At 43.4% G+C, this 14,003-nt stretch overlaps 1 protein-coding gene across 13 annotated transcripts in view; it reads right to left on the minus strand.

The window, feature by feature from the left end:
• Positions 1-14,003, minus strand: part of invs (inversin) — a 277,037-nt gene that overhangs the window by 204,442 nt on the left and 58,592 nt on the right. For 11 of the 13 annotated variants that reach the window (XM_043690031.1, XM_043690027.1, XM_043690029.1 and 8 more), the window contains one exon: positions 7,583-7,718. The exons of 1 other annotated variant lie outside the window; for it this stretch is intronic. In XM_043690031.1, the coding sequence (XP_043545966.1) occupies positions 7,583-7,718 (136 nt within the window). Of the gene's footprint in view, positions 1-7,582; positions 7,719-14,003 lie in introns of those variants that run through there. One more of the 13 variants, XM_043690039.1, reaches the window with a different exon arrangement.

Genomic DNA, 14,003 nt, shown 5'->3' on the forward strand with positions numbered 1-14,003 from the left:
GTTGGGGCCAATAGCCTTTCCAGTATTCAGTGCCTCCATTCGTTGATATCACATGGAGTGAATCAAATTGGCTGAAGACTGGCATCTATGACGCTGGGGACTACTAGAGGAGGCCGATCATCCCCTCAACAATTCTGGCTGAAGCTTGCTGTTAATGTTTATGACTTATCTTTTGCGCTGATGTGCTGGGCTCTTCTGTTATTGAGGATATCTGTGGAGTCTCCTCTTCCAGTGTGTTGGTTAAATGTCCATCACTACTCATGACTGGATTTGGCACGATGCAGACTTCAGATCTGATCCGTTGGTTATGAGATCACTTAGCTCTGTCTATCACTTGCTGCTTATACTATTAAGCACACAAGTAGTCCTGTTTGGTAATTTCACCAGGCTGACACGTCATCTTCAGGCATACCTGGTTCTCTCCTGGCATGCCCTCCTAGATTCTCCATTGACCCAGGGTAGGTTCCCTGTTTGATAAGTGGGAGATTTGCCAGGCCATGAGGTTGCAGACTGTGTTGGAGTACAGTCCTGCTGTTTTTGATGATTCACATCACTTCATGGATGCACATAGCCTGATGGACAGAAACCTGAGGCCTAGACTTGAAGAAATGGTCCCGGTTAAACTGACGAATGACAGTACGTGAAGCATGAAGAGCAAGGAAATGTCAAGCTATCAAAAAAGTTGAAAATAAGAACTGAGCATGTGCAAAAGGATTAAAGAGCAGAGGGTCTGGTCAAGGAATCAGTGAAGAAAGGAAGGCCAAGCAGCTGAAGAAACAAATCCAAGCAGGATGATTGCAGCTGGCAACAAGGCATGGATGACTGAGGGGGCAAACAATATTTGCAAATATACATTTAAATTCTAAATCTAATATAATCTTCCATACATTTATAAAATCTTACATCTACGCCTTGTATTATAATTGTCTGCATTTAAACTGGGAATGAATAAAGACTGGAGCTGGAAAAAGCACACCAAGTCAAGTAGCCATGATTTAGAGATACTGGTGTTGGACTGGGCGTACAGAGTTAAAAATCACACAATACCAGGTTATAGTCCAACAGGTTTAATTGTAAGGCACAGAATTTATAGCACACATACACACAGACACAAACACCTACGTGCACACATATACATATATGTTTGTGGGGTGAATTTGTACTTGCAGAGTGACATTGTACTTTGCTCAAAAACTGCATGAATTCATGTTAAACTCTGTTATCTCACTTTTTAGATTAGAATCAATTTAAACATCATGGCACAGACAGAGAACACAGGGGGCTAACACTTTCAACATATTGTCCAGCTAACACCAATTGTTACAGTTAACCCGAGAACGCAACTTTTAAAAAAAAGCTTTGTGATTTACACATGAAAAAAGTGAAACTATCATGGTGTATGAATAGATGAAAGACTCAACAGACAATCAAGATATTTTTCAATGTATAATTTCAGTTACATCACACTGTAAACTTTTGCTATAAATTCTGCGTCTTACAATTGTATCCTCCACAATCACCTGAAGAAGGAGCGGCGCTCCGAAAGCTAGTGTGCTTCTAAGTCAAATAGCAACAGAGAAGGGGGTGAGTCAACGTTCCAGGTCGAAAACTTTCATCCGGACTGGGGGGAGGGGAAGGGGGAAAGTGGGTGAGGTGGCGATAGGTGGATGCAGGTGGAAGATGGCTGTGATTGGTCAATGGAAAGGGTGGAGTGGATAGGTGGGACGGAAGATGGACAGGTAGGATCAGGTTAAGGAGGTAGGATGGAGGAGGGGGGCTGGGCCTGGGATGAGGTGGGGGTGATGTGGAGATTTGGAATCTAGTGATTTCTCTGTTAAGGCCATATGGTTGTAAGCTCGCGAAGCAGAACATGAGGTATTCTTCTTCCAGTTTGCTTGTGGCCATGTGTTGACAGTTGAGGAGGCCCAGGATGTGGGAGTGGGTGGGGGAGTTGAAATGGATGGTGACCGGAAGGTGGGGTTGATTAGAGCACGGACCATAAATGTTCCCTGAGCCAGTTCCCGAGTTTGTGCTCAATCTCTCCGACATAGAGAAGACCACATCGGGAGCAATGAATGCAGTAAATCAGGTAAGAGAAAATGCATGTGAATCTCTGCTGGGCTTGGAATGATTCTTTGGGGCCTTGGATGGAGGTGAGCGGAGAGGTATGGAGGCTGGTTTTGCACCTCTGGCGGCCACAGGAGAAAGTTCTGAGTGTGGAGGGCAGCATGGTGGGGAGTGTGCACCTAACAAGGGAGTCACAGAGGGAATGTTCCTGTGAATAGTGGACAGGGATGGGGAGGAAAGTATCATTTTAGTGATGGGATTAGACTGCATGTGGCGGAAGATGACGCATTGGATTTGGAGACTGTGGGGTGAAATGTGAGGACCAGGGGGACTCTACCCTTGTTGTGGTTCAGGGAAGTTTTGTTTGAGGACAGAGACGCGGGAAATGGAGGAGATGCAATTGAGGGGATTATTGATCCCGGGGATGGGAAATTGTAGTCCTTGGAGTAGAAGGACATCTGGAATGTCCTGCAGTGCAAGTGCTCATCCTGCGAGCAGAAATGGTGGAGGCAGAGGAATTAGAAGTATGGGATTGCATTTTTACAGGAAGGGTGTGGGAAGGAAATTGCCTCAACAAAGTTGTCATGGTATACTATAATTGATCTCCACAAGAAGAGATTTCTTGAATATTTGCCCAAAATACCTAGTATTTGATTTATTATGGATATTCTTTGCTCAAGGTTTCTTAACACTAGAAACGCTCTTTCTGTTGTGGTTCTGTTCGCCGAGCTGGGAATTTGTGTTGCAGATGTTTCGTCCCCTGTCTAGGTGACATCCTCAGTGCTTGGAAGCCTCCTGTGAAGCGCTTTTGTGATGTTTCCTCCGGCATTTGTAGTGGTTTGAATCTGCCGCTTCCGGTTGTCAGTTCCAGCTGTCCGTTGCAGTAGTCAGTGTATTGGGTCCAGGTCAACGTGCTTATTGATTGAATCTGTAGATGAGTGCCATGCCCCTAGGAATTCCCTGGCTGTTCTCTGTTTGGCTTGTTCTATAATAGTAGTGTTGTCCCAGTCGAATTCATGTTGCTTGTCATCTGCGTGTATGGCTACTAAGGATAGCTGATCATGTTGTTTCGACTATAAATGCCGGAGGAAACATCACAGAAGCGCTTCACAGGAGGCTCCCAAGCACGGAGGATGTCACCTAGACAGGGGACGAAACGTCTGCAACACAAATTCCCAGCTCGGCGAACAGAACCACAACAACGAGCACCCGAGCTACAAATCTTCTTACAAACTTTGAACTCCATTTCTATTCACTCTCAATCTTCATAATTTAAACACATCAAATGTGACCGTAATCCTTACAATTCCGATAAAAATAGTCCCAAACTTTCAGAGCATTCTTCATGTTGAGAATGTGTATAGGATAATAAGCAGGCAGGGAAAGAGTTAAGTTCTGAGTTTTGTGAAATAAGAGATTCAGCTGAGCATGACTCAGATCAGGTAAGAATTTACAGTTAACAATGGGGTGCTAGAGACAAGGGTAATGGATTAACAAGGTGGCAAAGCAGTCATTATGTCGAGCCATTTAACAATACTGGAAGAAATCAGCATGTGAGGTCAGTTTAACAAGGTGAAAAGTATTCATTATGTGAAGCCAGTTCTTCATTGTGTAACAGCAGATGGATGTAATCTTTACTATTGACACTCGCTGATTGTAACGGTTACCCAATCCATATGTATGTTGCCTTATCTGGATGCTCCTCCCTGTAAAATGACCGTATATTTAATTGAGAAACTGCTGTTCCAGACACTAATGTCTCTGTGCACATGGGTCCCACCTGGTCCAAAGGTATGTAATAACATCTTTGAAAGATTACTTAGAAAATACCAAAGAGAATAAGGAAACGTAACAGAATAATTTCAGACATTCTTTATATATCAAAAGAGTAACCTTGGCAATGGCTGACAGTTTACCAGGAGAAATGAGGTGGGACATCGACAAGCTGTTTAATTAATTATTCTTATCTTCTGGGTGATATGCAAAAATCCTAGTTTGAAAGTCTTGGTCTGAAGATTCAATAAACTTGCTCTAAGTTGTGTCATTGATTGAATGTAGCCTTATATAATTGGCAGTTGGTAATGCCACACATTTAGGTGAACATTAACAGTAACATTTGGAAGCTTGGATGCAGATGGTGAATTTGTATAGAGTTACCATACCTAGAAACTATGCTTTGGTAGCCTTTAAATCACATTTTGACATTTTTATTCTGTGTAACAGAAGATAAGGCAGCCTACTTGCGGAACGTTTCAGAGAACACCTCTGGGACACCCATACCAACCAACCCAACCACCCTGTGGCTCAACACTTCAACTCCCCCTCCCACTCCACCAAGGACATGCAGGTCCTTGGAATTCTCCATTGCCAGACCATAGCAACACGACGGCTGGAGGAAGAGCGCCTCATCTTCCGCCTCGGAACCCTCCAACCACAAGGGATGAACTCGGATTTCTCCAGTTTCCTCATTTCCCCTCCCCCCACCTTGTCTCAGTCAAATCCCTCGAACTTTCTTCCTGACCTCTCCGCCCCCACCCCGGCCTATCACCCTCACCTTGATCTCCTTCCACCTATCGCATTTCCAATGCCCCTCCCCCAAGTCCCTCCTCCCTACCTTTTATCTTAGCCTGCTGGACACACTTTCCTCATTCCTGAAGAAGGGTTCGTGCCCGAAACATCGATTCTCCTGCTCCTTGGATGCTGCCTGACCTGCTGCGCTTTTCCAGCAACACATTTTCAATACTAGATGAGAGGCAACCACAGAGGATGACAGCTACCACACAACCAGAAAGCAAAGCTGAGATGTCAGTAGTTTAATGAGAATGGAATGAATTTTCATTCATTCAGAAAATTCACTCAGAAAACCAACTTGTAACAAAAGGTTGACAACAGTAAGTGAAATTATTTACAGAGAAAGTGATATCATATTCAAGAATATCAATGAGATTTAGCTGTATTAATCAAAATGGTAAGGGTTCGATGGTCGATTTTATTTGACTTCAATCAAATTCTCTCCATCCGGATTTCATTTTGCTTTTATATTTTCAAAGTATGTCTTTGGAATGGAATAATAAAAAAAAGGGTTTCTGTTATCTTAAGTGCACCAAAACAGATTTAAATGCTTATAAAACAGAGGTTGCTGGAAAAGCTCAGCAGGTCTGGCAGCAACTGTGAAGAGGAATCAAAGTTAACGTTTTGAGTCCAGTAACTCCTCCTCAGAACTGATGGTAGCTAGGAAAATGTCAGTTTACATTCAGAACATAAGGTGGGGTGGAGGAGATAAGGAGTAAACAATAGATAGAGTTAGAGCCCAAAAAGAGACAGCAGTTGGACAGACAAAGGCGACAACAATGATCTGGCTGGGAGGGTGAATAGCTATCTATGGAGACTGTTCGTAGCTAACAATAGGTAGTGTATAATGGCAAATTATGTAATAACAAAACCTGGCATGTGAGACAGAGGGATGGGACATGGGAGAGTTCAGGCCCTAAAATTATTGAACTCTATATCAAGACCAAGGGGTTGCAGGGATCCAAGCAGAAATTGAGGTTTTATTCTTTCAGCTTGCGCTGGAGCAGTGCAGCAAGCCTGAGACAGAGACATTAGCCAAAGAACAGTGTGTTGTGTTGAAGTGTCAGGCAACTGGAAGCTCAGGGTTGTTTTTGCAGTCAATGTTCTGTCAATGTCAATGTTCTGTGAAGCAGTCACCCAAACTTAGTTTCCCAGTGCAGAGGAGACCAAATTGTGACCGGCAAATGCAGCAGACTAGATTGTGAGAAGTGCAGGTAAAGTGTTGCTTCACCCAGAAGGTATATTTGGGCCCTTGCATGAGGTGGTGATAAATTGGCAAATGTTACAGCTTCATAGGTGCAGAGCAAGGTGCTGTGGGGATAGTGCTGAGAATGGACCAAGTTATGTCAGAGGGAAAAATTCCTGCAGAAGGCAGATGAAGGAAAGGAGGGGAGCATGTGTCTGGTGGTGGCAAGTCACTGGAGGTGGCGGAAATGACATCTAATGATCTTCCGGATGTGAATGCTGGTGGGATAGTAGGCAAGGACAAGGGGAACCCTAATGCTGTTGCTGAAGGGAAGAAAGGGGGTGAGGGCGGAAGAGCAGGAGATGGGTTAGACCCGGTTGAGGGTGCTGGGAATCCTCGGATGAGGAAGGTGGACATTTCAGATGCTCCCTTGTCGAAGTTGGCCTCATCGGAACATATGCAATGGAGACGGAGGAACTGGGAGAATGGAGTGGAGTCTTTACAGGAAACATGGTGCGAAGATGTATAGTTCAGGTAGCTGTGGGAGCTTTTACAGTGGATATTAGTGGCCAGTCTTTTCCCAGATATGGAAATAGCGATGCCGAGTAAGGGAAGGGAGAAGTCAGCGATAGATCAGGTGAAAGTAAGGGCAGTGTAGAAATTGGAAGCAAAATTGATTAACGTTTCCAATTCAGACAAGAGAGGGAAGCAGCGCCAATGGTATCATTGATGTATCGGATAAAGAGTTGTGGGTGGAAACCAGAATAGGACTGGAACAAGGAATGTTCCACATATCCCACGAAGAGACAGACATAACTGGGGCACATGCAAGCATCCATTGCCACCCCTCTGACTCTGATTCGTTGCCCCAACGTGGTCTCCTGTACATCGGGGAGACAGGACACCAACTTGCAGATCATTTCAGAGAACATCTCTGGGACACTCACACCAACAAACCCCACTGCCCTGTGGATGAACACTTCAATTCCCCCTCCTACTCCACCAAGGACATGCAGGTCCTGGGCCTCCTCAATCGCCAAACTCTTACCATCTGATGCCTGGAGGAAGAACGCCTCATCTTCCGCCTTGGAACACTGCAACCACTCAGGATCAATGTGGATTTCATCAGTTTCCTCACTTCCCCTCCCCCAATCTTATTCCAGTCCTAAACCTCTAACTCTACACTGCCCCCTTGACCGGTCGTACCTGTCAATCTTCCTTCCTTCCCACTTCTGACCTATTTCTCCCATCCACACCTTCATCTCATTCCCAGCTACCTTTCCCCAGTCCCACCGCCCTCTCATTTATCTCTCAGCCCCGCCTGTCCACAAGTCTCATTCCTGATGAATGGCTTATGCCCAAAAAATCAATTCTCCTGCTCTTCGGATGCTGCCTGACCTGCTGTGGTTTTCCAGCACCACACTCTCAAGTCTGATCTGCAGTCCTCACTTTCTTCACCCCTCTGACCAGAGGGGATTGAGAGTATAAAGGGATCACACATCCATGGTAAACAGGAGGTGCCTGGAGCTTGCAAACTGGAAATTCTGAAGCTGATATAAAGTGTCAGAGGAATCACGGATGTACATGGGCAGGGACTGGATCGGGGAGAAAAGACTGAGTCAAGGTAGGCAATTTTGCTGAATCTATACTCTTTGAATCACCTTACCGAAATGGAGCAATATTTCATTTACTTTTACATGTCAGCTGTATAACTCTTGCAACCTTATAGTAATTAACTACAAAGATAAGGTTGCTCACCTGCTATGAGTTTATGCAGTGCACACCTGTCTCCATTGACTGCAGCAGCATGAACTTGAGAGGTCAGTATTGATCCATTAGACAACCAATTCTCTGTAACATTTGTACTTCCATCAGATCGAGGTACAATTCCTGCCTGAGTAAAGAACAAGTCAATCAAATAGTATAGAATATTCTAGGTCAAAAATAAGATGTCTTTTTTCTAAGCATGCCTCCAAATTCGAACTTAACTATACCAAGAATTTTCTAGGCTTAGGTACGTGTCAGAAAAATACTAATATCAATTTTAAAATAGCATTCAGTTGTTACAATTGCTTAAACAATGCACAGAAGAGTGGATACTGGTTTTGTTTTCCCAAATTAAAAAGTAGACTATCGCAAACAGCCCTTCATGTGGAAGGCACCGGGGTACAAAACAGGAGAAAGGACTTAGCAACACATGAGTGAAACATTTGTAACAAGCATGGATCTTACATCTGTGGATGAAAAAAAAGGAAGGAAAATCTCAAGACATGCAAGCCAAATTTCACGTCAAAGCACCAGGTAAGAATATAGCTCGGAATATAATTTGATGCAATCAAGGTGTGGTGAGGATTTAGGAAGAAAAACAAATTTACAGAGTGGCACACTTCTAAATTAGCAGAAACGAGAAATAGGATCTGGATGTAGGTTTGCTCACTGAGCTGGAAGGTTCGTTTTCAGACGTTTTGTCACCATACTAGGTAACATCATCAGTGAGCCTCCAGATGAAGTGCTGGTGGCATGGCCCACTTTCTATTTATGTGTTTCGGTTTCCTTGGGTTGGTGATGTCATTTCCTGTTCTTTCTCTCAGGTGGCAGTAAGTGGGATCCAAGTCAATGTGTTTGTTGATAGAGTTCTGGTTGGAATGCCATGTTCTAGTAATTCTAATGCATGTCTTTGTTTGGCTTGTCCTATGGTGGATGTGTTGTCCCAGTCGAAGTGCTGTCCTTCCTCATCTGTAAGGATGCTAGTGAGAGTGGGTCATGTCTCTTTGTGGCTAGTTTCTACGCTTCTATGGATTACACAAAATTCACAAACCAGGTGCCCCCCTCAGACCCACAATCTCACGGCCTGGAACACTAACTTATAGATTGGCCAAGGGGCTACGCTAAAGATTAAAACACTTAATAGAAAACTCACGCCATTGCATCCGCTCCACCCAAGAATTCCTGAAGACCATCAAGGACATCAAGATATAAGAGGATGAAATAATTGTCTCCTTTGACGTAACAGCCCTGTTCACATCCAACAACATCAACCTGGCCAAGGAAACACTGACTACATTATTAGAAGAACAAAGACACAAACACCAAACACCACCAACTTCATCAGCAGGACGGTATCGTCAAGCTAGTGGACCTATGCATTACCACCCACTTCACCTTCAGCAACAAAACCTACAGACAACCCAACGGAACACCCATAGGATCTTTGAAATCAGGGTTCTTAGGAGAAGCAGTAATGCAGAGACTCGAACAAACAGCTCAGCCAACCATCCAACCCAAACTTTGGGTCCGCTACATGGATGACACCTTCATTGTCACCAAACAAAACAAATTAGAGGAAACTTTCAAGACCATCAATAATACCCTTACTGGCATAAAATTCACTAAAGAGGAGGAAAACAACAACAAACTGCCATCCATTGATGTCGCAGTAGAGCGAACAGCCAATGGGGAATTTCAAAACAGCGTTTACAGGAAATCAACACATACGGACCAAATATTGAACTACAGAAGCAATTATCCCAACACCCACAAACGGAGCTGCATTAAAACATTAGTTTAATGAGCCACCACTCCCTGCAGTGCAGAGGAACTATGAAGAGCAGAGGAAAATCACTTATACAGTGTATTCAAAAAGAATGGGTACCCAATAAACACAGTCAGATTTCTCAGCAACAAATCCAAACAAGCAGACAAAACACGTCCAGAAACCCTAGCCACTCCCCTATATCAAAGACATCTCGGAAATGACTGCGAGACTACTCACACCTCTTAGCACCATTGTAGCTAACAAACCCACCAACACACTAAAACAGCATCTAATGAACTTGAAAGACCCTATACAGACAACAAACAAAACTAATGTCATATGCAAAATATCTTGCAAGAACTGTAACAAAAACTACATTGGACAAACTAGCCACCAGGATACATGAACATCAACGAGCCACAAAGAGACATGACCCATTCTCACTATTACCCTTACCTGCAGATGAGGAAGGACAACACTTTGGCTGGGACAACGCATCCATCCGAGGACATGACAAACAGAGACGTGCATATGAATTCCGAGAAGCATGGCATTCCAACCAGAACGCTATCAACAAACACATTGACTTGGATCCCATTTACCATCCCCTGAGAAAAGGAACAGGAAATGACATGGCCACAAGAAATGACATCGCCAACCCAAGGAAACCTAAACACATAAATAGAAAGCGAGCCATGCCACCAGCACTTCATCTGGAGGCTCACTGATGATGTTACCTCGTATGGTAACAAAATATCTGAAAACAAATCTTCCAGCTCTGTGAGCAAACGTACATCCTGAACCTCGACCTGAGCTACAAATCTTCTCAAAAGTCACTAACTAGAAATAAGATGTAAATAAAAAGGAGTGTTATGTAGAGATAAGATATACAATGGGAGAGGTTGGAAGCTAGAAATGACAGAATAATCATACTTCAAATGACACATCCTATTTTTCTTTTGTCACTAGGAATGAGGAAAAGACGTCAGTTTCAAAGATACTGGAATATTATATAGCTATTGAATGGACTTGGGTGTATATGGAATTCAAAGCCTTTGAAAAGAAGAAATGTAGATGTTAAAGGAATAAACCATGTTTTCTTTAGACAGAAATCAAAATGAAAGAAATCTGGGAGTCAATTTGAGATGAACACTAAGATCTGAGGTCTTAGAATTGAGTCAATGAGAAGATGTGCTTTTTTTTGGCTGGGCCTCCAGATACATGAAGGGACTATTTTATCCCTAGAGGGGATTCACAAAATAGCTGATTCTGAAAGCGATGAAGGTTTGTGCATGGTTTCAGCAGCAGATGGGCTGAGATATGGAGAGGTGGAAAATATCATCAAGATGCAAATGGGTGATCTTTGTGACAGGGTGCATGTGGAGTCAGAAGCTCAACGTAGAGTCAGACTCTACTTTTCGTCATTTACATAAATGACTTGGATGCGAGCATAAGAGGGTACACAGTTAGTAAGTTTGCAGATGACACCAAAATTGGAGGTGTAGTGGACAGCGAAGAAGGTTACCTAAGATTACAACAGGATTATGATCAGATGGGCCAATGGGCTGAGAAGTGGTAGATGGAGTTTAATTCAGATAAATGCGAGGTGCTGCATTTTGGGAAAGCAAATCTTAGCAGGACTTATACACTTAATGGTAAGGTCCAAGGGAGTGTTGCTGAACAAAGAGACCTTGGCGTGCAGGTTCATAGCTCCTTGAAAATAGAGTCACAGGTAGATAGGATAGTGAAGGCGGCATCTGGTATGCTTTCCTTTATTGGTCAGAGTATTGAGTGCAGGAGTTGGGAGGTCATGTTGTGGCTGTCCAGGACATTGGTTAGGCCACTGTTGGAACATTGCGTGCAATTCTGGTCTCCTTCCTATCGGAAGGATGTTGAGAAACTTGAAAGGGTTCAGAAAAGGTTTACAAGGATGTTGCCAGGGTTGGAGTATTTGAACTACGGGGAGACTGAACAGGCTGGGGCTGTTTTCCCTGGAGCGTTGGAGATGGAGGGGTTACCTTATAGAGGTTTACAAAATTATGAGGAGCATGGATAAGATAAATAGACAAAGTATTTTTCCTAGGGTGGGGGAGTCCATAACTAGAGGGCATAGGTTTAGGGTGAGAGGGGAAAGATATAAAAGGGACCTAAGGGGCAACGTTTTCACACAGAGGGTGGTACGAGTATGGAATGAGCTGCCGGAGGAAGTGGTGGAGGCTGGTACAATTGCAACATTTAAAAGGCATTTGTTTGGGTATATGAATAGGAAGGATTTGGAGAGATATGGGCCAGGTGCTGGCAGGTGGGACTAGATTGGTTTGGGATTTCTGGTCGGCATGGACGGATTGGACCAAAGGGTCTGTTTCCATGCTGTACACCTCTATGACTCTATAGAGTCACCAGTTCTACAAGTAGTCTCATTAAACCTGAGACAATGACTGTGGAGGGACTGCTATTCATGGCTGTGATCTTTCACAATGTTTAGTTCAAAAATTCCTTTCTCATCCAGACTGGCAGCCAAATTAAAGAAAGTTATGTATAATGACATTTGCAATCTTAGGTTGACTCAAAAGGCAATAACATTATTTTATTACAACATTAAGAATCTGGCAGCCAATTGTCAAACAGTAATGACTCAAACACCACTAAGATAATGATCAATTAATCTCTTTTGGTGATGTTGTTTGGTGTTGCCAGGGTTGGCTAGGACATTGAGGAGAACTCCTGGTTTCTCTTTGAAACTATGTCATAGAATATTTTATGGACACCCAACTGGGAAAAGGAGTCCAGAAGGCCTTTGACAGGGTGCCACAAAAGAGGCTGCTAAATATGATAAATAAGGTCCCATGCTATTTGGGCCAAAGTACAGGCATGGATAGAGGATAGAGGCTGACTCACAGTAGGCGCAGAGCAGCGTTAAAGGGATCTTTTTCAGGATGGCAGTTGGTAACTAATGGAGATCCGCAGTGATCAGTCATGGGACCACAGCTGTTCATTATACATTAACAAACTAGATAACAGAACTGAGCGCATTGTTGGTAAGTTTGCAGTTAACACAAAGATTTTTGGACAGACAGATAACGATGAGGAAGTGGGGGATCGCAGAATAACTCGGACAGGCTTGGAGAGTGGACAAAGAATTTACAGACGGAATACAATATAAAATCGTGTGAGGTTATGCACTTTGGTAGAAAAAGTAGCAGTATAGGCTATTTTCTAAATGGGAAAAGTGTTCCAAAAATCTGAAGCTCAAAGTGACTTAGGAGGTAGAGTTCAGGATTTTCTTAAGGTTAACATGAGCTTCAATTGGCAATCAAGAAGGTAAATGCAATGTTTGCATTCATTTCATGAGGGCTAGAATACAAGAGTAGAGATTACTTCTGAGGCTGTAAAAGGATGTGGTCAGACTGAATTTGCAATATTGTAAGCAGTTTTGAGCCCTCTATCCAAGGAAGGATTTGCTGGTTTTCGAGTGGGTCCAGGAGAGGTTTATAAGAATGATCCTGGGAATGAAGGGCTTGTTTATGAGGAGTGGATGAGGACTCTGGATCTGTACTCCATGAAGTTCAGAGGATGGGGTATCTTACTCAGACACTATACAAAAATGAGAGGCCACGAGTAGAACACACTTGGACCTGAGGGCACAGCCACAAAATGAAGGAATGACCCTTTAGAACTGAGGTGAAGAGGAATTTCTTCAGCCAAAGCTGGTGAATCGATGGGATTTATTGCCACAGAAGGCTGTGGAGGTCAAGTCACTGGAGTCTATTTAAGGTATAAATAGATAGACTCTTGATCAGTATGTTGATTAAGGAATACAGGGAGAAGGCAGGAGAATGGGTTTGAAGCAGACTCAACGAGCTGAATGGCCTAATTCTGAATGGCCATAAATCTGGCTAAGGTTTCTCAACTACAACCACAGGGATGCCAAGACAGCAGACTTCCTAGCAGCACTAGAATGCACACTCAGAAACAATGGACTGACAGAAGAACCACAACAAACAGTGAGACAAAGTATCGTACCCCTGATAACAAGGAAAAGACAAACACATAACCTCAACACCAAGGAGAGGGAAGCACTAAAAGCACTAAGAAACGATAAGAATGTAATCATACTACCAGCAGACAAAGGCAGAGTGACGGTCATCCTGGACAAAGCAGAGTACATCCAAAAAGCACAACTACTTGCAGATACCAACACCTACCAAAAGAGGGAGTTTGACCCCACCCCACAGCTCACCAATAGGATAAGCAACACAGAGGAACCTACAAAAAAAAACGGACAGATAACCAGGTTTGACCTCCAAAGAATGAAACCTGAAAGCAACAACACCCCCAGATTCTATGGACTACCGAAAGTGCACAAACCAGACATCCCACTCAGACCCATATATTATCGCTACCGGGGACACCATCACACAAACTGGCTAAAGAACTACAGCAGAAACTGAAACACCTGATCAGCGGATCCAGACAATCTATACAATCAACACAGGAAATCTTGGACATCATCAGAAATATACACATAGACAAGGAAGAAACTATGGTCTCATTAGACGGAACAGCACTGTTCACGTCTATTAACAAAGCCCTCGCCAGAGAAACAATAGCCAACCTGCTGAACAGACATAACAGACAACAGGA

Source organism: Chiloscyllium plagiosum, chromosome 5, assembly GCF_004010195.1.
Source record: "Chiloscyllium plagiosum isolate BGI_BamShark_2017 chromosome 5, ASM401019v2, whole genome shotgun sequence".
Classification (NCBI taxonomy): Eukaryota; Metazoa; Chordata; class Chondrichthyes; order Orectolobiformes; family Hemiscylliidae; genus Chiloscyllium; species Chiloscyllium plagiosum.